Here is a 26,974-nt window from a genome sequence, read left to right as displayed (position 1 = left end):
TAAGGTCAGAGCTGAAGGTTCCTGGACGCTTCCTTGACTTTCTATCTTAACAAGAAAATAAGCGGAAATCCTCTCTAGACTTTAGCATCTGGCTGTACCTAAGACTCCTGTGGCCTCTAGCCTGGGTTCCTTTGTGTCTCCAACTGTTGTAGTTGCTTCTGGTGCCTTACTCTCCAGACGTTTGCCATCATTGATTAGTAAAGGAGCCCTTTCTTCAGCCGTACCACTAGGTCTTCAAAGGAGCTCCTCCTTTGCAGCCTGCTAGAGCTTTACAGAAGTCATAGATCTCTTCTGTGGCCGTTCTCTGTGCTCCATCTTCTAGATACATAGATCAAACGGCAGCGCTTAATGTTTCAAGGAATCGTCTTAATGAAATCAGGATTAAGGGATCATGGGTAAGCATAGTCGGAATGTCTTGACAGTTCTCTTTCTGAAACGTTCCCCAAAGAAAGGTGTGCAAAGTAAGTGTACTTGAATTACATGGGACCCTGGAAGAAATCAGGACCCAATGCCTCAGAGACCTGCGGGACAAAGGGACAGGTAGTTGAAGAAGAGGGAGTTGATGCTGATTCATGACAAAGTTAGAGAATCACTTTTTCACTGAACACCAGTTCCATAAGTAACGAGATAATACTTTTTCTTAATTCAAACACAAGTTAGAGAAAGCCATCTTCTTGACTTTATAATGAAGAAGAAAATTTTTATTATTTTTTAGAGCCACTTAAACTATTTATCTGAAGGTTCTACTTAATAATGAGGCAGCTCTACCCAAGCTTCCAACATCTGTATTGAATCCATTTCTGGATTCAATGATGGAAAGGACCAGGGGCTGTGGGGACAGCAGAGCCACAGACACACAAAGGATAGGCAGATCCACACTTCGTTAGTCTCCGAGTAACTGGCCCTGGGTACTTGTCTATCTCTTGATAACTGACTTTTCTCATGTCATCTCTTTTTTTTCCCTCCCAGATACCTTTATCAATGAATGTGTCAACCTTTCTGGCATATGACCAGCCCACAATAAGTTACTGTGGGGTCCATCATGAACTCCTCTCCCATAAGTCCTTTGAAACGAACGCACAGGAAGACACGATGGAAAGCCACCTAGAGACTGAGCTGGACTTGAGCACAATCACGTCAGCTGGCCGCATCAGTGACCATAAACCACAGCTGGCCTGACGGAGCTGAGCAGTCGCCCAGGCTTGCTACCCAACTATAACCTCAACCGCAGAAAGAGGAGAACCGGTTCATTGCGACTCTCTCGAGTACAAAACAAAAACAAAACTCCCCTGTTCGAATAAACAAAATTCTAAGATTGGTTCATGAAATAAAAGAAGACATGAATTGTTTCAAGTCTATACTTTGTAACTAGCTAAGTTGTGCAGTATTTTTTTGACTTTGACAGAGAATGACCCTGAAAAAAAAAATCATTTTTTTTCCGAAACTCATCCTACCTACCTGTAAAAAAAAAATTGTACAGCGCTAATGTATTTTTCATATTATAAAGTTTCAATTCTAGGGACAACTGGTATGTACAGAACCGTAATTTAATGATGCTTTCACTTTACAAACTTTACACCTTTCAGTTTCTAAACATTTTAAATTAACAAACATTATTTCTTGTGTTCTTGAGAGTTACTTGGTTTTTTGTAGGGGCCGTTTTGTTACTACATTTGTGCCCAGAAACCTTGACTCCGAAATCTGTGCTGTGCGGACAATGCACGATTTTTAATCATTACCGTGCTTACTGCATAGGCTTTTATCTACTTGTTCCAGAGATAATACATTAACCAAAAGAAGGTTTTAATTGTTCAGACGTGTAAGAGGTTCTTCAATTACATAGACAGGTCTTTCTTATAAATGAAAAAAAAAAAATCGGATTTTTTTTTTTAACAGTTCTTCTAAGACTTTAACTGTTGCCTTGAAGTACAGCCTAGTTTCTAAGCGGTGAAATGTAATGATAAAGAGGGATATTTTAACAAAATATTTCCGAATGAATGACTCATTATTTCATTCTTTTGAGTAACTGTTGTTAAAGGTAGAGGAAAGCACGAACCAAGCATCACTGGAAACAAAGGTCGTAACCACAGCAACAAACTTCTATACACTTCAGAGGTGCAGCTAAAGTGACAAAGAAAAACCCCTGATACATCTCCCTGTTGTCAGGCCAAGGTGGGAGGATATGGCATAATTGTACAGTAGCAATTTTTTTATCTAAATTAACCCAAAGTGGTTTATCTAAAAATAACCACGAGTCAGTTCAAACTCTGAGTGGTTCTTAAGGCAAGTTTTCATCTGGAAGTTGAAACTATATTTGGGGAACATCTTGTAAGAAAAATAGAGATTTTTTTTTTTTTCTTAACGTGTGCCACATCTAAGAAAGAACTTTATACATCTGGTTCTTTCAGGATAGATGTGCTGGAGCAGAGAAAGGTCACTACAGAATAGACAGAACAGACTGTTCCATTGTTGATGTTGTTGTTGACTTGGGGATTTAGCTACAAATTATCCAAAACAATAACCAAAAGATGTTGGCCATCAATCTAACTCACATTGGTTATGTGATTGTGTCTTCAACCGAATTCAAATCAGATAAAGAAAACCTGTTCTTTTCTGCAGCTAAAATGACCACTTGTTTCTGTCATCTACCTGACAGGTTATTATTGAAAATATCAAGTTTGTTCATGGTAATCACACATTCCCCTTTTGGTTTTGTTATGTTTTGTTTGTTTTTAACAATCATTTGGATATAAAACTGCAACTGTGAATCGTTATGTGAGGAGAAACATTTTTTTTCTTTGTGGTTTAACTTTGTATTCACGACATCAAAAGCAGAGAAAGAAAACGTCAATCTAACAGGTCAAACAATCAAAAACAGTAGAGAAAAGGTTAGTGTAAAGCATTGTCAAACTGAATTTTTTTACCTCCTAAGAAATACTTTCCATATGTATCTAGTTTCACACAAGTTGATCACAGCCAACTTTAAGAGTAGCACCAGAAAGGAAGAAATTAAAAATTGTAAAGCAAATTTCTGTTGAAAGAAAAAGGAAGCAAAGTATTGGAAAAAGCAAACATTAATTTTAATGTAATGACAAATGTCATTGTACTTGTATCAAATATTTAGCATTCCAGAGTTTGTAAGATATTTTGCATAAATTATTTGCTATTCAATATTTTTGTTATGTAAGTCTAATTTTAACCTTAATTGTTTTCCAGTTTCTCATTTCTTTGCAATGTATTTTCTGATTGTTCTTGATCCCTTACATTGAGATTTAGCTCTGAACAACACTTAAACAGGATTACAAATTTATTCTTTGTGAGTCTGAAATCAAATGGAGAATTTTATTATAGAAACCAAAATATCATTTGCAACATTTTCATTAGAAATCATTCTCCCAAAGGTGAAAAAAAGCATTAATTTGTAAGACTGAGCAACCTTCAAACGTTTCCCAGATACTTTTCAAGTTGACAAATGACTTAAAAAAAAAAAAAAAAAAAAAAACTTAAGGTTCCAAAGGAGCCTTAGAAATGTACATAACACCCATGACTTCCTGATCAAAACACTAAAACATTTTTAATATATTATTTTTACAAATTCTTTGAGAATTCTCCTGTGTTCATACAATATATTCTAATCATATTCACCCTTTAACTCATCCCCTATCTTTCCTAGACCCACCCCCACCTGCATCCCCAGACCTCTAGCAACCTAATATCCTTTTTACAGATCCAAACTTCTTAGTCCAACTTGTGCTAGCCATGGACACCTGGGTTGGGCCCTCAACTGGATCATGGGTGACCTACCAAAAACTATACTCCTAAAAACAACCCTGGGTTTTCTCCCCTATCAGATGTTCCTTGGGTTTTTCATTTCATTGACAGGGGACTATCAGTGGGGGCAATCACCTTGGAACTGTCGCTGAGATTATTCTGTGCCCTTGGCTCCAATAAGCTAACAACCTACGAATTTTGAGATCTTTCATATTTGGCATTAAGTCCAGAGGGTCTTTAAATAAGTGAGAGATATCTGAGGTTAAAGTCTGCTTTATCTTGTATCATTTTTTTTAATTTATAACTTCTTTTTTTCAGTGTTTACCATTCTCCCATTCCTCCATCCAACTGCCTGCCAAACCCCTGTGTTCTCCTTCATGGCTACTGCTCAACTATCTAAACAAGAAAAATAGCTGTTTGTCTGCCTGTTGCGGTTACAACAGTTACAACAGTGGCTAAAGTCAGGCAGTGTTTTAAGGCTCACAGGTCCCATGAATTGTCTCATCTTGCTATCCTAAACAATCCTGTGAAGATACATTCATGTCCCATAAGTTGAGACTCATCCAAGGACACAGAGTTGATGGCCAGTGATGGTTTGAACTCCTCTCAAAGCCTAAAGGCTGTTTTCCATTACACTAAAAGCTTCTCCATCGCTCTGGTCAGAGCCTGAGAAGTCCCAGAGATGACAGATATTAGGCGTGTCATTTAGTAAGCTCTAATTCAACGCAGAAGTCTGTACAATAGATGAGTCTCTGCAGACAAGGCTCTACGTATGCTTGTGGTGATGGTTTAGTTCGGGACTAAAGCCACATATTTAATACGCATTTGTGAACTCCTCACTCTCAAGATGTGAGGCAGGCAGACTGTATGATACCGAGGAAAAACAAGAGGTGCAAAAAGAGAAACTCAAAATGGTCTACACTGAGATCATTTCAGTGGTTGTAAAAAGTCTGTAAGACAGAGCTCACCATGCAGTCAACTGATGCATGCTTGATTCAGAGTTAATAAGAAAGACATTTTTTTTTCCTTTTTGTGTTTTGGCAAGATTCTTTTAAACCATGAATTCTTTTTTGAAAGAACTATCATAATAAACCACGTTTTATTTTTCATTTGTAGGAAAGATAAAATATCAGTTATTCAAACAGACACAGACACCAAAAACTATGACAGGCTGTGAATATTTGGGGGTTTATCATCTCTTCATCTCTGCCTCCTCTAGGATGGCTCTAAAAAATCTCAAAACCAACAAGACTTTTAATATAAATTATATTTTGGAAAGCAATGTAAGCCAAATTTAACACTCAAGAAAACATAACCCAGTCTGAACTCAGATCTGCCTGCTTTTGGAAACTGCTTAGAAATTGCAAATTTTATTTTGCAAAGATATTTTCTAAAATAAACTGTTTAAGAGAGTAAAAATACACTTAGTTTTGACTATTCCCAACTGGGGGACGGATACCCGCTCTCACACTAAATGCTAAAACTAAGTAAAGAAACTGAACGAATGAAAAAGGGAGAGCTGGTAGGAGCTGGTAGAAAGCTGGAAGAAAGAAAATCAGACGCTTGGGTAGAGAGCGCATGATCAGGGAGATGCAGGGAGCCTGGCGAGGGATCAGGCAACTCTCAAGAGTCAATCTAGTAATTTTGTATGTGTTTGTTTGAGTACGTGTGTTTGTGTATGTTTGTGTGTGTGTTATGTGCGTGTGCTCACACGTATGCATGTATGAATACATGTGTAAGTCAGAGCTCAACCTTAAATGCCACTCTTCAGCTGTTGTCCTTCTTGGTTTGGAGACAAAGTCATCGGCACCTAAGAGAATCCTAGTGTGAAAGACTGGTTAGCCAGCAAGCTGCAAGGATCCACAGCTCTGCATCCCTACCAGACACCCATCATTTTTACATGGGGATGATACTCATGTGCCCAGGTCTGTATAGCTCTTCTTTACCCAACTGAGCTGTCTCCAGGACCCACCTCCAGGGCTAACCTGAAGAGTTGCTCATATTGAGTAGCAGTCTAACACATCAGAGCTCATGAACAGGTTTACGTTCCTGGTGGGTTGGCTTTGTAATATGAATTCAGATAAACTGCGGTAACAGTAGAAGTTTCCAGCTGCATCCGTTACCATATGAGCTCAACACAGTTATCCCTAAGTTGAAATGCCAAGCACAGGTGATCCAGGATTGATGTTTTAAGGAAGGGCTGTGACATCATCATGAGGGTGAGGTAGGCTGGCGATCAGCACTATATTGAAAATACAGTGGTGGGAAAACATTTAGAGAATTTAGTGGCAAACGAGCTCCAGGAGACTGATAGTTTATTTTTTAATGTGTTCTGTGGCCTGCATAAGTCTTTATTGTGTGGTTAAAAAGCAGCTATATTTAATTTTTTTTAAAAAAATAAAGTTAAATTCACATTTTAAAAGGACTACAGTTGGTTGCCATTGTAAGGATATTGAGTGCACCAGCTATCCAGGACTTACTGAATTCTTGAATTCCTTCCTACTCCCTAAGATTTATAGATTTCTTTCCTTGTCTTTGTCTTCCTACAAAGCTGGATGACGTTTTTGTACATGTATAAACCAGATTATATTTTAAATGCATAGGAGACCCTGTAAATAAAGGATCCTTGCAATAAACCCTTTTTGTTTTCTGATCGGAACTACCATGTACTAATGTAATTTATCCATAAGGACATTGATCTCCATGCATCTTTGGATGTAGGATTCAACCCCCATACCATGTCACAGGGAATGCCCCTGGTGCCATCTTAGGCTCTGATAATACATAATGAAGAGTCAGGTTCGAAAGCAGTCTATACAAAGGATCCCTGGCAGTCAGCTCTTCTTACTGATTTTAATCTGGATTAATCTGAAAAGTTATATGCAGTCAGAATACATAAAGTGGGGAGATTTATATTTGTTTGTTCAAACTTTTGCCAACCACCATATCCTCGAAGTTATTGAGAGGCTTCAAGTGGCCAGATTTACTGAGTCATGACCTCCGAGACAACGCGTAACAAATGTGTTGTTAATACAGTGCTTGGGTATCATATGCCAGGACACAGAGTCTAGGAAAAATAAAAAACATTGTTCCAATGATTCTTACCTTTTCCCATATCATTATATCACCTTTTATTCTAATCTGAAAATATTATCCAAGTGTGAGCTTAGTTTCCCAAGCCTGACTGCACTTCAGTCTTGGGTAGGGGAATATAAAGCAAAGGGTAACAACACAGAAGTCACCCTGGGCATTTCCCACAAACTGAAGATTTTGCTCCCATAACCCTCCTAACAGGCAAATTTGAACCTGAGAGCTACTTTACTTCTTAGTTACATTTCTGGGTAGCGGCATAATAGTTTAAAAGATAGAGGTAGAGAGAGGTAAGGAGGCACTTTTAGAGATCCCTGTCCAGGTCCCTGAGTAGCAGCCAGGTCCCCACTGAGCTGAAGAGTCCCAGTAAGAAAATGACTGTCCTTGAAGCTTGTTCCTCCCGCAGGTTGGGTCAGTTCTGCAGAGACTTGTCTGGGTAGGCATTGGTGCCTTTTATTCATATGATTAAAAGGAACTGGGGAAAATTTCATCTTAGCTGGAAAATTTCATTCCTCGGTTGCCTGGCATCACGGACTGGTAGCATGCATGATGTTGCGGGTATTGTGTTCTCACCTCATCTGGAAGCCATCTTAGTAAAGAACGCTTTACAGAGTAAACTCAGGACGGTAGTTCAGAAGTCGTGAGTTTGGTAGTAGAGGATCCATATCCAGATTGTCAGACTCCAAGGACAATACAACCAGGCTTGAATGTGTTTAGGTTACAGAGGGTGTTAAATGTGACCAAAAATAAAAGTTTTCATCATTCCAATTTAGAAAAATAACATTCTATAAGGATATCCTTGAAATCCTAAATTAATGTCTTAATGGAAACAAATGTCACTATCCCCTTGAGGTTTTATGCATTATTTCCTTTAAAAAATAAAAATAAAAACTTGGATCAATAAGGAGACTCAACAAGCAAAGGCACCTTCCTCAAAGCCTGCCACCTAAGTTTTATCCCTAGAACCCAAGTGATGCAAAGTAGGAACACACTACTCACAAATCTCACAAACACACACACACACACACACACACACAATGTGCATGCACACAAACATACTCCCACCTACAGATGAGTACACGCATATACATATGTACACACAGACACACCTAACACACATGTGCATGCATAAAAACATGTACATACATCCCCACATATGTGTAAACACTTACAAACATAACACATAACACCACACACACACACACACACACACACACACACACATACAAGGAAGGAAAGGAAGAAAAGTTACCAAGAAATCCTTCTAAAGATGAATACGCAAAATATCATTATATATCTTCATTTCCAAAATCTAAGCTCTATTTTAAAATTGCAACCCAAATGTAAGTGATTATCCATATTACTTTTAGCTGACAATAAAAATGGAGGCTACTAAAATTTTGTGGATGAATAATTAATAAAGTAACCAAGTACAAATGACAAATGGAAAATATCAATAAAACTTAGTGTCATAAAATTTCAGACAGCAAATGGGTCAATTGGGTTGCAGAGGATTTCCCATGAATCATTTGAACTGACAATATTCTATTTGTTTTGCCTTTTATTTGTTGAGACCAAGTCTCACTCTCTGTAATTCAGGCTGTCTGGGAACTCACTATGTATTCCAGGCCTGCCTCAAACCCATGGCAATCCTTCTGCCTCAGCCTTCCAAGAACTGGGATTACAGGTGGGAGCCTACACCCACAGCTCACAGAAATATCCTTTCTTTGTATTAATACTGACAAGTGAGAAGGGATCTTGGAATATGCTGCATAAAGAGGAGCATCCATGAACTTGCAGACTCCAACTATATTATACACATCTAATATTTGATTTCAAGAAAAAAAATAGGTATGAAGACGGTAAAGGTATTTTTCAACTTCTTTTAAAGCTCCCTTCAAGTCTTTCTCAATCAGTTATTCATATCGATTCTTAAGTAATGCCTTGATGGCGCTGGTGTTTCCAGCAGTTTGTATTAAATTAGAACTGCCTCCATTTCTCCCTAAACTTGCAACAACAGCAAAACACACACACACACACACACACACACACACACACACACCATGCAATATCTCTAGGAACTGATATTAGCATTCTACTCTAAAACACTATCTGAACATACAACATCATCATCAACGTGTCTACATAGTAAAACATGGTGACTCACACCTATGGGCCCTAATCTATGACTGTGATTGGCAGAACAGGGCTACACATCTAAAGCAACTCATACTCTCCAGCAAATGGAGACCCTCATTACATCTGCTCACTCTGGCTCCACTGCTATGATACATGAGTTTCATCCGAAATACCTGGAATGATTCTGTTTGTGGACTGCAAACATGTTCCTGGCATCGGGGTTGAAGGTGTGAAAGACCAGGAAGAGGACAGGAAAGCAAGATGAGAGGTAAGATGGGGAGCGGATTCTGAAACAGATGATGCACAGGCTACGGCTGTGAATAAGCCTTGGAATGTTTAAAGCAACTGCTGCCACCAAATGCCATCGACAGCAGCCAGTGAAGATGCTGAAGAGAAAAGGAACACGGGTATTTGTGTTTTTAAACTTCTCCATGTACAGGCTCTGTGTGTGTGTGGGGGGGGGAACAACTCTCTTCTACATTAATTTTATCTTTGAATCTGATTTTTTGATGTATTTAATTTCCATGTGTTAGACAATGTTATATGTCTCTCAATAGCTTGATCAAAATACACAAGAAAGCAATTTAAAGGGACGCAGGATTTATTGTGGCTTACAGTGTCAGAGAGATGAGTGAAGAGCCTTTCCAGTACTCTGTTTCTCATACAACAGAAATGTAGTCTGGGGCCACTTCTTTTCAACCCTTTAACTTTTCAGCTGAATGGTTTTCAGATGAGCTAAAGACATGCTTTTTATAACTAAAAGTATTGATATTGCAACTATGAAAAGGTGGTTTTGTTGTCAGCCCCTTACTTTGGGGCCAGACTTGGGACAGTTGATCATACTCGATAATTCCCACCCAAAGGAATGAATACGCGTTTCTTGAAAGGACATGAAACCAAACATGGGGAAAGTAACAGATTACACAATTCGGTCAGCTCAAACACTGCAGAATGCTCACTCTTTGACCATTTCATCTTTATTAATCCATTTGTTAAGTATTCTGATTATTATGGATAATAGGATAACAAGAACGCTAAGGAATTAAGTAATGTTGTCTTCATCTTAAGAAACCAAGAAAAAGGATGAAGCAAAAGAGAATATGAGGCTGGTAAAAGAAGGAGCCAAGGATTCAAAACAAGTGAAGGCTATATTGATAGTACAATCTCTACTAACCGACTACCTGGTGTCTACCTCAAGAGCAGCACTACTGAATTTAAAAGTCTACGTTGAATTGGGGCTTAAACTTTTGCCATGTTTGTTTGTTTTCCGTTCTATTCTGTGTATGCTCCAATTCTACCAAGTGTGTTCTTTCTTTGGTAGGGACAAATGAAGCATATGAATTCTCTGTGGGAATAACTCTCAACAAAGTATCAATAATCCATTCTGAAGGCTAACTCAGGTAAGCATGCTAGTTCAATATGATTGTGTGGATTGAATAAAATGACTTCTTAGAAGCAAACCATTAGTAAATATTCATCCGGTAAAAACTGGTGGCTCTTTTGCTTCATGTGAAACTGATTCATTTTCTTTTGTTTTTTTTTTTTTCAGACTTTTCATTCTTTAGGTAAGTACTGGTGAACACTAGTCAGAATTTTTATTCTGTAAACCAAGTCCTTTTGGTAGTTACACTCTACTTAATAAAGAAGCTAACAGAAAACTTAGCTAAACGTCAAGTTCAGACTCATTTCCGAGACAGAGACAAGTCAGGACTGCAACTCAAATTTACTTTGAGTTATCTTCACCAAAATAAAACAGTTTTATAAACATACTAATGTTTGCCAATGCATAGGGCTGTTTCTTTGCTATATAGAAACAATTACCTATTAGCCCTTTCCTTTAAAGGCCTGTTCAAACAGATATAATTCAACTAAGGAAGAAAAGAAGATGCCTAAGCAGCTACTTTAGTTCTATGTTATAACTTTTTTGGGGGTGGAGGAAGGTTGTTTCTAGCAGTCCAGGCTGGCTTGAAACTGGTAACCGCCTTCCAAGTCCCCAACACCCTGCCTCAGCCTCCTGTTGCTGACCACGCATGAATAGCATACCCACATACATTTTTAAAAAGTTACAAATATATTCATTGAGTTTTTCTTATCACTTGGAGTACTGTACTTATCTTCAGTGGAGTGCGCTACAAATTCTCATTCACAAATATCTGGTGCCTTTGTCTCTGTGTGTTGATCTGTGTATATGTACATGAATGCATATGTGCGCAGTTCTGTAAGTGTTCTCTCTCTCCTCTCCTCTCCTCTCTCTCTCCCTCTCCTCTCCTCTTCTCTCTCTCTCTCCCTCTCCTCTCCCTCTCTCTCTCTCTCCCTCTCTCTCTCTCTCTCTTTCTCCCCTGCACCCTACATCCTTTGTGTTTGTGTGTCTCTGTGCATATGTGTGTACATGTGTGTATGTGCTTATGTGTGTGTATATATGCATGTGTGAGTGTATGTGTGTGTATGTGCATATGTATGTATGTGTTTATGTGTATTTCTATATATGAGTATATGCATGTGTGAGTGTGTGTGTGTGTATGCGCGCATGTGTGTGTACATGTACCAACATCTGGGTCTCCCTCAAATGCTCACTCCTTATTTTTGAGAGATGGTCTCTCACTGAACCTTGTAGTCACTGAACCTGGCAGTCACAAACTAAACTGACTAGACATCAAGCACTGAGGATCCAACTTTTCCCAATCACACACACGCTCCACTTGGGGCACATTCATACAACTCATCACTGTTGGCTTTGAAGTGAGTGGTAGGTGTCCAGATTTGGATCCTCAGGCTTGTGTGGCAGGCATGTTTACTGTCTGGGCCATTTCCTTGACACAGCTAAACTGTGTCACAATTCCTTGTTGCATTCTTTTAATTTAAATTAATCGAGTATTTACTTGTTTGTGTGGCCTTGCCTGAAAGTCAATAAGGAAGCAAGACTTACTTCAGTGTTTGTAAGCTTGAAGCTAGTCTGCGGTGCTACAGAAGGGAGGTAGAGAATGCTGAGTTCTGGGAAGAAGTTGAAAATGAACCAGAGAGGAAATGCTGTATCTGACAGGCAGGCATCACCCTTGGCCTCCAACTTAGGGTCTAGAAGTATATGCCTTTGAGAACTAAATTCTGAAACAGAGGGACCATGCTTTCTCTGCCCAGGACCCCCTGCCCCAACATAACTCTTTGGTGTCTTCTAAATTGAAGCTTCAAACATTACCATGACTGCTGTCATTTTATATTTAAAATGTCCATGATTTTTATACTCATATAAATATAATTATATTTTTATATTTATATTTAAAATTCCAAACTATGTCAAATATCCTGTTGTGGTTCTTAGTTTAGGACTCTTGTTAGGGTATGGTGTCAAAAATGTATGAAGACCTGTGTAAGTTTTCACTACCAACTGGTTATGGCATAAAACATACAAAAATGAGTGAAAATTATATTATATGTAGGGCCTTCTGTATGTTATTTCATTATAAGGAAATAGTTTCAGAAGAGAGAGAGAGAGAGAGAGAGAGAGAGAGAGAGAGAGAGAGAGAGAGAATGAATGAGTTCACATAGACTCATAGACCATTTTCTCTATCATTAACTTTGAGTGTTTCTCCTTAACAAACACTGCTTTTATAAGAATAACATTATTCCCAAATGATCCCAGTGTTTATCTGATGCTTAAGGGGAATTTTTTTGCTAAATCCTAAAGAAAACATCATTCTGAACTAAGCCAAGCTGAAACAGTATTAGTGAAAACAACAGTCAGTTCAAGGAGTGGCCTTCTGATGTTCCTTCATAGGAAAGGGAGATTTTAATTTTAGAATTCCAGAACATCAGTACTGACATGAAGGGAACTCTTTGTGAGTAAAGCTATCTTTATGAACGCCTAGGGGATAGTGCCTAATCTAGAACACTCTTCAAGTTGTAGATAGGCTGCCATTGAGCGTCCCCAGTGCATGTATCATTATATTCAGATGATTATTTTTCAAAGACAAATTACATGTAAGTTCTTCCTCTAATCTAGACAGTTATTCCCACTGTGGCTCATGCTCTGTGGCAGGAAATTAGCCCCCAAGTTAATTCATTGGGTTATTACTCATTCTAGTAACCACCTGCAGCATCTATGACATGAACACTTTGGTGTCATGTCACTTTGGTGTCTGAGGATCTATCATGTGTGTTCATGTCCATAGAGGCCAGAAGTGGGTATTAGATGCCCCAGAGCTGGATGGTGGTTACACCTGGTTGTGAAGCACCCAACATGAATGCTGGGAACCAAACTCACATCCTCTTGAAAAGCAGCGGGCATTCTTAACCACTGAACCCTCTATCCAGCCCCTCTCAATAGTTTTTAAGTGGCATAGAAGCATGGTCTCTAATTTCTTAGTGACTATAAACTTCATCGTGACAGCCTTTAGTCTCTGATGTGTCACAATTGACCTTCTAAATGCCAGTTAAGAGACAGCACAACTCTGGGAAACTCGAGTTTATCAGGAAAATGGTTTTCATTTCATTGGGGATGGTGAGCTATTGGGATGAATATGAAATAGTGATATTTCTACTTCTGGATGGAGCTAAGTGGAGCAGACTGGGATGGGAATGACCAATAATTAGGCAATCAGTCTCTAGAAAGACTGAAAGATGCTAGCTAATCTCCACATAGCTGGGTGTGGTGCCCGCCTGCTAGCCCAGCATTTGAGGGACGAATGCAGGAAGACACTGAGTTTAAGACCTGCCTAGGCTCCAGGGTAAAACCTGCCTTCAAAGCAAAATGCTCTCCACCTGCCAGCCAGAGCTTGGAAGCTGGCAGACTGCGACACTAAAAGAGTTTCCAGTCTAAATGGTCTCCACCATTCCCCTTCATGACTGTACCCTTCATGACCTCTCATACTTTCCAGTGACTTGTGGCTTTTTTTTTTAAGTTAAAACAACTACATGATAAAAGTACTTTAAACTAATAACCATAAGGAGATGGGACATATTTATTTCTGTTGCATTCCTCGCAATATATCAAGCCTGCTATGAATTTCATCTTCCAAAATCCCCACCTTTAAAATGTTTAATGCAACAAAAGTCACAGTGGAAATCAGGGAAAGAGAAGAAGAACATGGAAAAGTGATGGACACAGGTAATGACCTGTAGGAAAGAGAAGGCGGCCTAGATGATCATTGATCAGCTGAACAGCACATTAAATTTCTCCATGCCACCACGGCAGGCTATAGGTGACCCTGGTAGAAAAGTAAGCAAATGACAATAGCAGAGTCCTTAAAAAGAAGAAGGAAAATAGCATACAGTTCTGCATTATTCACTCCTCCTCTGACCCATGTTTCTGTCACGCCTTCATTTCCTGTTGAAGTTTAACATACAACATACACGCGTGTTCCTGAAACAATGAGGGTAGCAAAACTGGGGAGAGACAGCTGCACATCTCCAAAGGTGAACGTTTCAATGTTATAATGATGTTTTATTAGCTTCCCAAGAAGAGCACAAGAAAGGCCAGACTGAACTCAAAACTAGATTATGCAAGCAAACCTTGGTAGCAAAGTAAGCCTTTATTTAAGTAAAGAGAACACGCCAAGTTTACTAAGATTCTGACCTGACACAAAAGTTCTCTTTGACAAAGACCCTTTGATGCTTGGTATAACAGCGCACTTTTACTCTGCTAGCCATTCTGTGTTAGAACTTCTGTCATCCCTTGAGAATAATCAAAGGCCAGGTTTTACATAGCTGTGTATGTGACATTCAGTAAAGGTCCAGTAATATGGGTGGGGATTGCTTTTCAAATCTTTTCAGTATTTATTATGAGATTATTTTTCTCAAATCATTGTACACAGTTAAAAAGCTGCTTGTAGAAGTGTATTATAATACAGTTACTATACAAGGGGGTCCTTATAATTACTGGAAAGAATGGCAGAAAAATAGAAATCCTCTGTTGGACATCCCTACTTCTCTACAGACTCATGGTACTCCAAGGAACACACCAATCTACTCAGGAATACGGTTATAATTTTTTAATAAAAAGAAGGTATCCACACTATTCACTGATTATAAAATTCCCAAATGGCCAGTTTCTTACCAAAGCATTTAAGCCATTTCATTCCAGAAGAAAAATCACTTAGAAGGAAGAGTTCTGGTTAGCAATGAATTATCTACAAGTCATTCAGGCACAGTATTTCAATCACTTCAGTATTTTTACCCTCCAAAAAAAATGTGTGCCAGTAATGAGGCATGAAAAGCTATTAACTGAACCATTCACACATCAAATGGATGCTGTTGTCAGTTTGTTCTCTCAATGGAAATAATGAACAACTGATTTATTTATAACTAGTAATTATGATAATATACCTTCGTTTTCCTTCATCTCATTACAGTAGAGATACATAGTGATTATCTTATGTCATACCCAACCTAAAACCATTTTCATAACTTTTATAGATTTGGCGCCCTCATTTCATTTTCTGTTTTGACTTTTTTATCTTTCCCATTGATGGAATTGATCCGCACCCTCGACTTAATAGAGGCTGAAGTGTGAATTCTAAGTCAGTGGAGAATACATATGTATATGAGCAAAATCACTATAAAATGACATTTCTCAGCATTTACTTAGTAAGTTAACAGTTTTTTCCTTCCTGTGAAGAAAATAAATGTACCCAGAAAGGAAAAATGAAGAAGGCTTGCTTGCCCTTAGAGTGAATCAGGGCAAGGAGGTTTGGAAGATGACTCAGTTGGAAATGTGCCAGTCACACAGCTATTAAAGACCTGAGTTCAAATCTCCAGCACCCATCAGCTTACGTCTATAATTCCAGTGCTGAGGGAGAAACAGAACACAGAAAGATCCATGAACCTCAGGGGCAAGCCACTCAACTAAACCATCGAGCTACAGATTCCGTGAGAGAACCTTCTTTCAAGCGTAAGATGGAAAATAAATGAGGAAGAGATAAGGCATCTATCTCTGGTCTCTTCCCACACACAGACACCCAGAGGCAAATGGGAATACCTACTGACATGAACACATGCATACATCACATGAAAAAAAAAAAAACTAACGGAGAACACTTTGTTTCATTGGCAATACAATTGTTTAAAATTTGAGAGCAGAGATGAACATGCCTTTTGAACATTTCATTTCTAATTCTATAATAGTTTTTTCTTGAATAAATATTAATATTTTGAATTCCTGCTAGATAACACTATACCTATGCACTGGACTCTGTCTGGACTTGTTCCAGTGGGGTTGGGGGAGCTGCTTCTATTTAATAGAAACTTCCATTTGTAAAAGTATATACGCCTTTCACAGAAAATCATCTTTAAGACAGCGTGTAAGAACTGCATTGCATAACTATATCTAGAAAGTTAAAACTCCTGCAGATAAATGGTTCTGTTCTACTCCCGAGGAGGAACAGGGAAACATCCTAGATTCTTGCTATCGTGGTTTAGGAATCTAACACTGGGTTACAGTCAGCAACTCTACAGCCAGAGAAACCTTCCACTTCCTGTGGAATGGCCCACCTCTCTCATTTTTCATGCCTTTTGAAAAAAGAAAGATTTTCCTCTCCCTAATTTTACTTGGCTAACCTTGTGCATCCTTTACAATAAGCAGTATACATTATTTTGAGAATATATGCACAAGCAAATAAGCTAAGTATGCCGTTATCTACAGTTATTCTTTTCCTTTTATTGAAAATATATTTTCCATACAATATATTCTGATCAGGGTTTCCCTTCTCCTGACTCCTTTCAGATCCACCCCACTTTGACTTCCATCCAAATTCATAATTCACACCCTTTTTTTCTCTTTTGTTAGAAAACAAGCAGACATCTAAAAAATAATAAGATAAAACAAACTACAAAAAAGAAATAGGACCCCAGAAAAAAAAAAAGAGAAGAAAAATAACCAAAGAAAAGGCTTAAGAAACACATACAGGCACAGAGACACATACAGGCCCACAAACAAAAACACCAAAAAGACACAAAACCAGAAACTACACTATAAGTACAAAAGACCTGCAAAGTGAAAAACAAAACAAAACAAAACCAACAACAAAGCAAAAGCATTCAAAAACCAAAAAAAACAAAAACAAAAAACAAAAAAACTCCAAAGTATAATTGAGCTCATTTTGTGTTGGCCATTGACTGCTGGGTACGAGGCCTGACCACAAGAGTGGCTTGTCTATCCAGTGAGATTTGGTTGGAGAAATTCCTCAAGTAATCATGAACTTCAGATGCTTCTAGGTTTGGCACAGGCGGGGCAAGGGGTGCTTTGTCCTCTCTTGGTGCTGAGACCTCATCTGGCTTAGACCAAAGCAGGCCCTGTGTGTGTAGCCACAGGCTTCCTTACAGCATCGTGGCCTTATCTTTATTTCCTTTTCTTCTTAGCATCATGCCTGCTCTTCCCATTATCTTATTAATAATTAGTTCTTGGTTTGCAAGTGACCTATTAACAGTTGTGGTAAAAGAATCTCACACACACACACACATACACACACACACACACACACACAGAGAGAGAGAGAGAGAGAGAGAGAGAGAGAGAGAGAGAGAAAACATTCATCTGTCCATACATGAGTCAGAATGTAAAGCTCATTAAACAGAGCCACACATATGTTCAATACATTTTTTCAGTATGAAGAATATAGTCTTAGTTGCTGAATAAAAAGGTCTGCCAGAGTACAGTTCAAAAGATAAAGCTGTCTATGGCGATATTTTAATTTATCGATATCTTGAAAGGTATTTTCTTAATGAGTTAAATATTAGATTGATATTAAGTTATTATTTTTAAATTAAAACTTACCATGTTTTATTCACAGTCAAGTTACCCCTTGTAGTTAAAAAATGTATCTATACCCAGTCCCAGACACTCATTTTCCGGTGCCTTGGTACCATCAGACTCTCTTTCTGAGCTGCTCATCTGTCCTCCACAATCCAGCACCAAATCTCAGTATCAGCATCTTTTTCCCTATGATACCCAAGAGATAATAATACCTATAATACCTTAGAGATAGTTTCATGATTTGATTTAAAGCATTTTCTTCCATGGACATTGAGACGATTGGGTTTCAACTGCGAGTCAGCGTCTGCATCTAAACCCAAGTGCACTTACAACGTGAATAAGAAAGAAATAAACAACCCCTCGCAGTTAAGGTTTAAAATTGTTCTAGCTTGCTTCTCTGTTAGGAGATAGAACCCTCGATAAAGGCAACTTAGGAGAAGAAAGGGTTTCTCTGATTTACAGGTGACAGACCATCATCCAATAAAGCCTAGACAGGAACCTGGAGACAGGACTGAAGTAGAACAGAAGCAGATGCATGGAGATGGAGATCCCTGACATTTTTTTTCTTGTGGCTGGACATTGTCATATATATATATATATATATATATATATATATATATATATATATATATATATATCACAGGTCCTACATGAGACTTGCTTACTGGACAATCTGATAGAGGCGGTTCCCTTTTGCAGAGGACTCTAATTTGTGTCAAGTTGTCCAAAACGACAACAGCAGCAGCAACAACAAACAATAATCAAACCAATAACAAGAAGAACAAAAAACTAACCACTCATTTAAATCACTTTTGGGTTGCATCCATGATTATTTGCGTCGCTGGAATTTGTGGGGAAAATTAAATAGCTGTTTTTTGTCCCTTCTCCTCAGTCTGTTGAAGAACTGAGTCAGACCTTGCTAGAGTCAACTCGTCCCTGGATGTGACTCTGGGGGTCACAGGAGCCGCATTTGTAGTTGTGTGGGGTAATTTACCATAAATATCCTATATTGCAGTATTTGAACATGTGTCAGGAGATAATATGTTTCCCCAATACAAATGAATGTGAAATACAAAAATATACCTTGAAATGGTTAAAAATCCTTCCAAGGAGTGACTTTTTCCTGTGATGGAACATTGATCGTTCAAGCTGAGTGGCAACCTTTTAATATCAGCAGTCTTTCAGAGCTTTTGAAATGTCACCACCAAAATTAATATAAATATCTCAGGTGGGTAAAGGAGACACGGCTTGGACAGGTCCTCTCTTGGAAAGCAAGAAACAGGGGACCCACGTGGACTTCAACCTCCCTTCCCTTCCATTTTTTTCTCTGAGTTCTGTAAAACAGCTCTTCTCCTACAGAGTTGCTACCCCCACTCTGCAAGATAACTCGAAGAGCTAGAAAGAAATTAAACTGGAATTGGGATTCTGAGAAGAAAGGATGACGTTTATATGAAGGAAATAAACAAGTAATATGATAAACTCAACTGTATTTACAAGGGCGAGTTCAGATAAATCTGAGCATCTGATGTCAGTGTCTGTATGCACATGTGCATGCCTGGATGCATTTGTGTGCGTGCATGTGTGTGTGTGTGTGGTGTGCGCATGGAGGAGTCATCTCTCTACCTCCTTCCTCCTGCCTCCCCCTGCCTCCTCGTACTTCCCCCTGCATCCTCCTTCCACTTCCTGTCTCTGTCTCTGCCTCTGCCTAAAGTGCTGGTTTTAAAGGCATGCACCACAGTGTCCAATTTCATTAAATTATTATGAAACTTGGAAATGTGTTTGTGTGTGTGTGTGTGTATTTCATGCTTTATTCATCTTGTTTATGTGACTGATAAATATCCACAGAAGATAAACCAGTAATATTGTAATTTGCCACTGTTTGTATGTACTCAGATTATATGTGACTGTTCATGCCTATATATACACATCTATATGCATCTATATCAACATAGGTGTGTGTATGCATATTTGAATATATGGTATCGTGTTCTTCTACATTTATACTTTCATTCCATATTCACCAAGAACTTACTGTGTTCAAGACACCACTGTGGATTGAAAGAAAAGACTCAGAGGACAGAAAGAGGGGAAAGTTAAAAACACTTAAATGAGACTCTATTCAAATCCAAAATAAGAACTTTAAGTATAAATAATGGAAATGATGGTGATTAAAAAACCTAAGCCAGGCTGTGGTACCCTAAGCAGTAGAGTGAAATAAAACTCCCTGGGTAGGAACAGCTTGACCTTCGCCATGGCGGTCAACTTGCTCCTTGAACTTATGATTCCTTTACTAAAAATAGAGATGAGATTTAACCATGTGACCTTCAGATTCTTCAAGCGCCAACATTAGGGAAAAGTATAGGCCATAAGCTTGATTTAAAGTGGAAGCTGAAAGCTCATTCTTCACCTGGAATGGCTTCTTGGGTGAACATCAGTGCCAGCTAACCTGAATCCCATCTCCTTGTCCCTTTCTGGATTCTAGACTGATGGAGGCAATGGCTAACAGTGAAACGGGGCTGAGGAGTTAGGGCTCCCAGAAAGACAGATAGACAGGACTTTGTCTAAAGACTTGACAGAATTGCTTCTGCAAACCTCATATCTGCAAACACTGGCAAAGGCAAAGACTTTACGAAAGAGTGAGGAGACAAAGAAGCTCAGAAAACAACAGAGAAAAGGGTGTGGAACTTTTCTTGCCCAAACTTTTATTTAAAAAAACAAAAAACAAAAAATCAAACAAACAAACAAACAAAAAAACACCTTGTGGTATCTCATTCAGAATTTTTTTAACGTGAAAATTTCTATTACAAATTCAAAAATACTACAGGATAAGCTGTCAAGTTTTATCACTAATCTGCAAGGCCTCGATTTGAAAAAGAAAAGTTTTGTAATAAAAGTGAAGGTTAAATGAAACTCTGTGAAGCTGTATAGTTAGGTTAATGATGAGCAGCCTCGGGGGATCGTTGCTAGCACAGGTGTTCAATATATTTATTAATGGCTTGGAAGGGTAGTGAACATGATGGATATACATACACATGACTGCAGAGATATTTATAACCATCAGAACAGGTGAGTGGCTGCTTTTCTTGACCCATTCGAAAGCAATCTCTTGGCATACTGTAGCAAGCAAATGGTCAACAAGAGAAAATTCCTGTGAAGTTGGTGGGAATCAAACAAGTTTTCTTTATATGATAATAGCTTCAAAAATAGTTGTTGCCTTGAAGGCACGAGTGGGCATGTCTAAGACATCTGTCTTGAAAAGAGCTCTTTGCAGGGGGAAACAAAAGAAACCCAGGAAATGAGGGATGCAAGAAATAGTTACCTATATCTTTGTCTATTGTTGAAAATTCTTAGGAGAGATTTATTCAAATGGATAAGACTGTTGGGAAACGTGGTGCATCCTTAAACTCCACGCTGGGATTATCTAGAGATTTTAGAGTTTCCCATCAGCCTTCACTCCTCCCAAAACCCACTCCCTGAAGTCCCAGCTCCATCTAGGATGGGAATGAAAGCAATGGCATACCCTTCTCACCCCTGCCTTGCTCTCTTCTCAATGACTTTACTGACGTTAAGTTTTGTGATAATAACCCTGTATAATTCTTTATAGCCTCCCCTCACCCTAGCAATGCTTAGTCATTCTGCATGTATGACGAAATATTAAGTAGAATAAAGTAAATTGGCAAAAAATAACATAGTTTAGGTTGTGAGTCGTTCGTTCAAACTCTTTTCTGCGTGCTATTTTATCTACAAAATGGGGGTGACAAGAAGAGTAAACAGAGAAAAAAATTGAAGCCTTCACTTAACTCATTTTCTAGGAACATATAATAATACTTTCAGTTGCTATTTAAAAATAGGTTTCAGGTAGCCCTCACTGGCCTCAAAATCATTGTAAGTCTCGGTCTGACCTTGGACTTCTAGCCTCCCCTCCCCCTCTTCCTTCCAAGTGCTAAAATTAAAGGATTTCCATTGTGCTCAACTTAAAATATTATGTTTTCTATTTGTCTCTTTGTTGCAATATTTTAACCTATAGCTCGTGTAGCCTTGAACTCATGGGAATCCTTCTGCCTCATCTTCCAAGTTTTGAGGTTGTGCAATCAACCACTTCACCTGTTGCGATACATTTAAGATTAAATCACCACTTTCTTGTGCTTTTCTACAAGGAGGAAAATGCAGACAAAGCATGTGAGAAATGCTTACCTAGACTTCCAAAGTTCAGAGAAAAGGAAAAGAGTCTTAGACTATTTGGAACTACGAAGCCAGAACAGGAGTGAAGCCAAATGTGAAGCCCAAGCATGTACCGCATCTTCTCCAACCAGTTAATCTATTGATGACAGAGCTATTTGGCATCAATAATATATTTTTAATTATGACACACAGTGCTATTGAACATTTAATAGATGATATAACCAAGTAAACATAATTTTTAAAATTTTTGCTTGGAAAGGTGTGTGTTAACATCGCATTATCTGATTGTTTATTTTTTAAAATTTACTGGGTTTGTGTGTGTGTGTGTGTGTGTGTGTGTGTGTGCGCGTGTGTATGATTTTGAGTCCCTTTCCTGTGACTAGATATTAACTGTACAAAATAGTGGCTTTAATGATGACTTGTAAGCATGAACACAGTGTGTATAGTATTTGCTCATGTTATTCTTACACCCCCACCCTTTCCCAAGACCCCACTCCCCCACGCCCACCCTTCCTGGGTGCCTTCTTTGGCAGACTCCAAATGCTGTATTTGCCTTTTCCAGTTCTCTCTTATGTCACTTGACATAATAATGTCTGCTTCCATTTTTCTACAGATGACAAAATTTTATTCTTTGCTATTTTATTCTCAATAAATGGATAATACCCTATTGTGTGTGCATGACACATTTTCTTTTCCATTCATCCATTGATATGCACCTGGGCAGACTCCATGGCACAGCAACTGTGAACAGAGCCCTGGTGAACACGGATGAGCAGATGTCACTATTATAGGCTGGCTTTGATTCCTTTGGGCATACACCTGGGAGCTGTATGGCTGAATCGAATCACATGGTCATTTTGTTTCTTTTCTTTTCTTTCTTTTTTTTTTTTTTTTTTAACTATTGCACTGTGCTGATAGTGGTGAAACTAATTTGCATTTTCTGCCAATAGTAAGTCAACCCAACACTCTTTCCTGCCTTTTTTGTTTTGTTGCTTTCTTTATGATCGCTACCTCTTAAAGAAGTGAGTTGAAATCTCAGTGTAGTTGTGATCTATATTTTCTTCACAGCTAGAGACACTCTACATAATCTTTTTGCTTGAAAGGTATCCAGGTTTTTTTTTTCTTTTGTCCATTGATTTATTGTGTTTTTGTTTTAGTGTTCAATGTTGGAGATGAGCATAGAGTCTGGACATTAACCTTTAGATAAATAAATAGCAAGGATTTTCTCCCAGTATGTAGTGTGTATCTTCATATAGTGACCAAGAGCTTTGCAGTAGCTTTTTCATAACACACAACCTCACTTGTCAGTGCTGGCTGTTGTCCCAGAGTAGAGGGAGTCCTTTTAACAAAATCCTTGGCTGTGCCCAAATCCCTGTACCTTCGAGTATTTCTCCTGTGTTTTCCTCTATTAGGATTACTGTTTCAAGAACCTCTCCCCAAACATCTTTGATATATTTTTAACTAGTTCTTATGCAGAATGATAGGCAGCAATCAAGCTTCAGTCCATGTACTGAAGAGCCCATCTTTTCTCTATTGTATACATTTGGCATCTTTGTCACCTCAGAGCTCTGTTGCTGTGTAGGTTTAATCTCAGGGGCTTTGTTTCTCCTACCTGTTCCAGTTCTCTTGAAGGATGAGTATTTGTCTATAAAACCTCCATGCCAACCAACCTGTCACCATTGTCATTCCCGTGCTCTCTTAAGAATTCCTAGATGTTCTAAAGCTTATGTTATAAAGAGTTCCTTGGTTTTAAACGCTGTTTGATCTATGCATTTTCCTACATTGTCTGGCACACTACCACCAGAGACTTAAGAAAGCAAACAAAGGAACCTTCATTAATGAAGCCAAACACTTGAGGTTGGGGAGGTAGCTCAACTGGTAAGGAGCTTGCTTGCTGCCCAGGAATAAGAGCCTGTGTTCAATCCCCAAGCCTCACAGGAAAGCTGGGCACAGCAGAAGGTGCTTATAATCCCAGCACTGGAGAAGGAGAGGCAGGAAAAGGAGAGTCCTTGGAGCTCATGTACAGTTGGTCCAAACAGTCAGTGACCTTCAGATTCAGTGAGCAATGTCCAAAAACAGAGAGGAGAGAGGAGATTGAAGAAGCTACCTGACATCAACCTTTGATGCACAGCCATGACTGCATACACACACACTCACTCACACACACACACACACACACACACACACACACACACACACACACACACTATGGATATGGGGAGAGAGAATGGGAGACAAATTCACAGCCAAAGACAAATTGGAAGCAAGAAGGTAAACATGAAACCTTTGTTCAAGCCTCAGATTTACTAGTGAGGTTCATTAGATTCTCTAAGGCTACCTATCTGAAAGCTTATATTCATAATTAGAGAATAATGCATACATCAATTCTGTTGACTTTTTACCCCCCTTCTAGGTCTTCCAGTTATTCTGCAGTACAATTGGAGTAAAATTTTAGTGAGAAAAACCAAGTGGTGAATGAGAATACAGCAGATGGTCAAGTGTCATGTGCCAGTAGACTATCAATCATGCTGGTATTTTTAGGCATTGGCAAATTTATTCCCATCTCTAGGGGAGTAAATTTGCACTTAACGGTATGTAATACATCCTATTTATTTTTAAAGAACATAGAGTGTTTCTTGGTAATCATAGATGAAAGCTACTCCCTCTCCCTACCCCCCGACTAGAGTTTCTCAGATGAGTAGAAAGTAATGTATCTCCCAGGAGAAACCACAACATTTTATAAGAGAAACATATTTGCATTTTTTATAAAAATAACGGCATCTCTACATTTGTGTGTGTGTGTGTGTGTGTGTGTGTGTGCATCTTAAAAGAGATTTGTCCCAAAGTAAATCTAAATCTCACCTAAAAACTATGAAAAAGGACTCGGGGAGGAAACTGAATTTAGTTCTGATTTATATAGAAAAGATCTAGGTTTTTGCACAAAATTAAGTCCACAATGATAAAAGAGATGTGATGGGTTTTTTTCACTCCGTTTAGCATGTACACATCAGGCAATGACTATGAAACTTTGAAACTTGCATGTGTCTATTGCAAATTATATTTCCATCCTGAAGCTTGCAAATAGGTTACATTAGGTGTATCACATAATTTTATCACCCCATGTCACAACGCTAGAAAGCAGCTGTCCTAACCACACTCTACAGCGTTAGACCTATCATTCCACTTACATGAGGCGAGGCATATGTGTTGGTTCTATCACATACTCAGAGACTCTGCAAAGCCCAGTTTCATCTTAAGCCGATACAATGTGAGTGCTTTTCTGTACCATAACTTCCAGACCCTAAAGGACTCTAAACTTTGGAAGAAGTTACATGGTAAATATGCTGAAATTTTTTTCTTTCTAAAGATTTATCTTTCATCACGTGTACATGTTTGTGTCTGTGCTGAAGTGTGGCTGTGTGAGTACAGTTCCCTGCAAAGACCAGAAGAGGGCTTGGATCCCTGGAGCCGGAGTTACGGATGGGTGTGAGACCTCTGACGGTGGTACTGAGAACTGAACTCCCAGATCTGCAAAAGCACCAAGTGCTGTGCAAAATGTGCTCCACAGCACCCCCCAAAGAAATTTCTCATTCTCTGAATGGCATAACAAAGGCAACCACGCTCTGTCCAGAAATCTGAGAGCTCGGATTGCAAGGAATCGCCCAGTGTGCGAACAAGAATTACAGAAGGGAAGACCAACCAGAAAGATTTTTCTTGCTCATCAGATCTCTATTGTCCATTTTCTTGATGAATATGATAGAAATATACAGGCTGGTGTGCTCTCTTTACTGTACAAGGAAAAGTTATCTTTGTTTTAAATGCACATTATACTTATTCCTGAACACAGTTGTTACTTGGTTATATGGAGGAAGAACTGATTCCAGGGGAGCTGTGTAACATTGTAGTTGGAGATACAAGTGAGACATACATATTGCTGCTCATCACTGAACCTAAGATTGAAACAGGAGCTGGGATTTGGGGTATGTCAGAATCTCTTCAAGCTGCTCTTGTTTCAGTTTTAAGCTATTAGTGATCATCACCAGGAATGGTTGCAAAAGTCCCATGGGAGCACCTCATCAAATCACACCTTACATCTCCCCCTCTACAATTTCTTAAACTGTTTGAAATCCATCAGGACTCCTCTCACGCCACGGAGCTCCACTCACACAAGTTTTCACACTGCAGATTAACGTTTACCCACAGCAAGTGAAATGTTGGGTCCTCTCTGTTTCTGAGTGTAGGCACTGATGATTTCCAGCTTTGTAAAGTGTGCAGGAAGAACAGAATCTCTGGACATGCATTCATGGGTAGACATAAAATGAACTGACCATAGGGACAACTTGATGGTAGTCAAAATGGAAGGAGTGATGGAGATCCCAATACAGGGATGAGATGAGGCATCTCCTCAGCAGGTTGTGCTGCTGGAGACTATCACTATTACATGCATTCTGCTAGGGTACTGTCTGTAAGAAGACTGTGCTGGTAAAAGGTGCAATATTTGTAACAGAGAATGCATTGGACAGGAGTTAACAACCGCTACCTGTGCCAGTGGGACAGGCCACTGTACAATCTAAGACCTAAACAGTCACAATCTCTAGTGGACGTGGAACCAGGTGGTGCTGGGTTTGGGAAGAAACATATATAAAGGTGAATACTAATGTCCACAGCTTTAATGTCTTCAGAATAGGAAGGAATAACATGAACTGATATTAATAGGCATCCCAACTCAAAGTTTCATGGTCTAGCAGAGACTTCTGTCAAACCAGGATATGGGTCTGTATCATATAAGTTTTTAAGAGAAGTTGAAATCAAAATTTATAGGTCGTCTCTACTTTTCAAGTGTCAAAATCAATTTCTCTCTCCCTCTGTCTCTCTATCTCTGTCTCTGTCTCTCCCTCCCTCCTCCTCCTCTTCTTCTTCTCCTCCTCCTCCTTCTCCTCCTCCTCATCCTCCTTCTCCTCCTCCTCCTTCTTCTTCTCTTCTTCTTCTTCTTCTTCTTCTTCTTCTTCTTCTTCTTCTTCTTCTTCTTCTTCTTCTTCTTCTTCTTCT

The 26,974-nt window shown here is 38.9% G+C and overlaps 2 protein-coding genes across 4 annotated transcripts in view; one reads left to right on the top strand and one right to left on the bottom strand.

Moving 5' to 3' along the window:
• The window catches only part of Lrrtm3 (leucine rich repeat transmembrane neuronal 3), a 164,460-nt gene extending 161,393 nt beyond the window's left edge, over nucleotides 1-3,067 (top strand). The window contains exon 3 of the mRNA XM_021205683.2: nucleotides 970-3,067. Within this exon, the coding sequence (XP_021061342.1) occupies nucleotides 970-1,179 (210 nt within the window). The 3' untranslated portion in view covers nucleotides 1,180-3,067. The remainder of the gene's footprint in view (nucleotides 1-969) is intronic.
• Nucleotides 1-26,974, bottom strand: part of Ctnna3 (catenin alpha 3) — a 1,475,129-nt gene that overhangs the window by 1,039,184 nt on the left and 408,971 nt on the right. The window lies entirely within an intron of this gene.

This window comes from Mus pahari, chromosome 9, assembly GCF_900095145.1.
Source record: "Mus pahari chromosome 9, PAHARI_EIJ_v1.1, whole genome shotgun sequence".
NCBI classification, from domain to species: Eukaryota; Metazoa; Chordata; class Mammalia; order Rodentia; family Muridae; genus Mus; species Mus pahari.
This window is presented reverse-complemented; position numbering and strand designations above follow the sequence as displayed.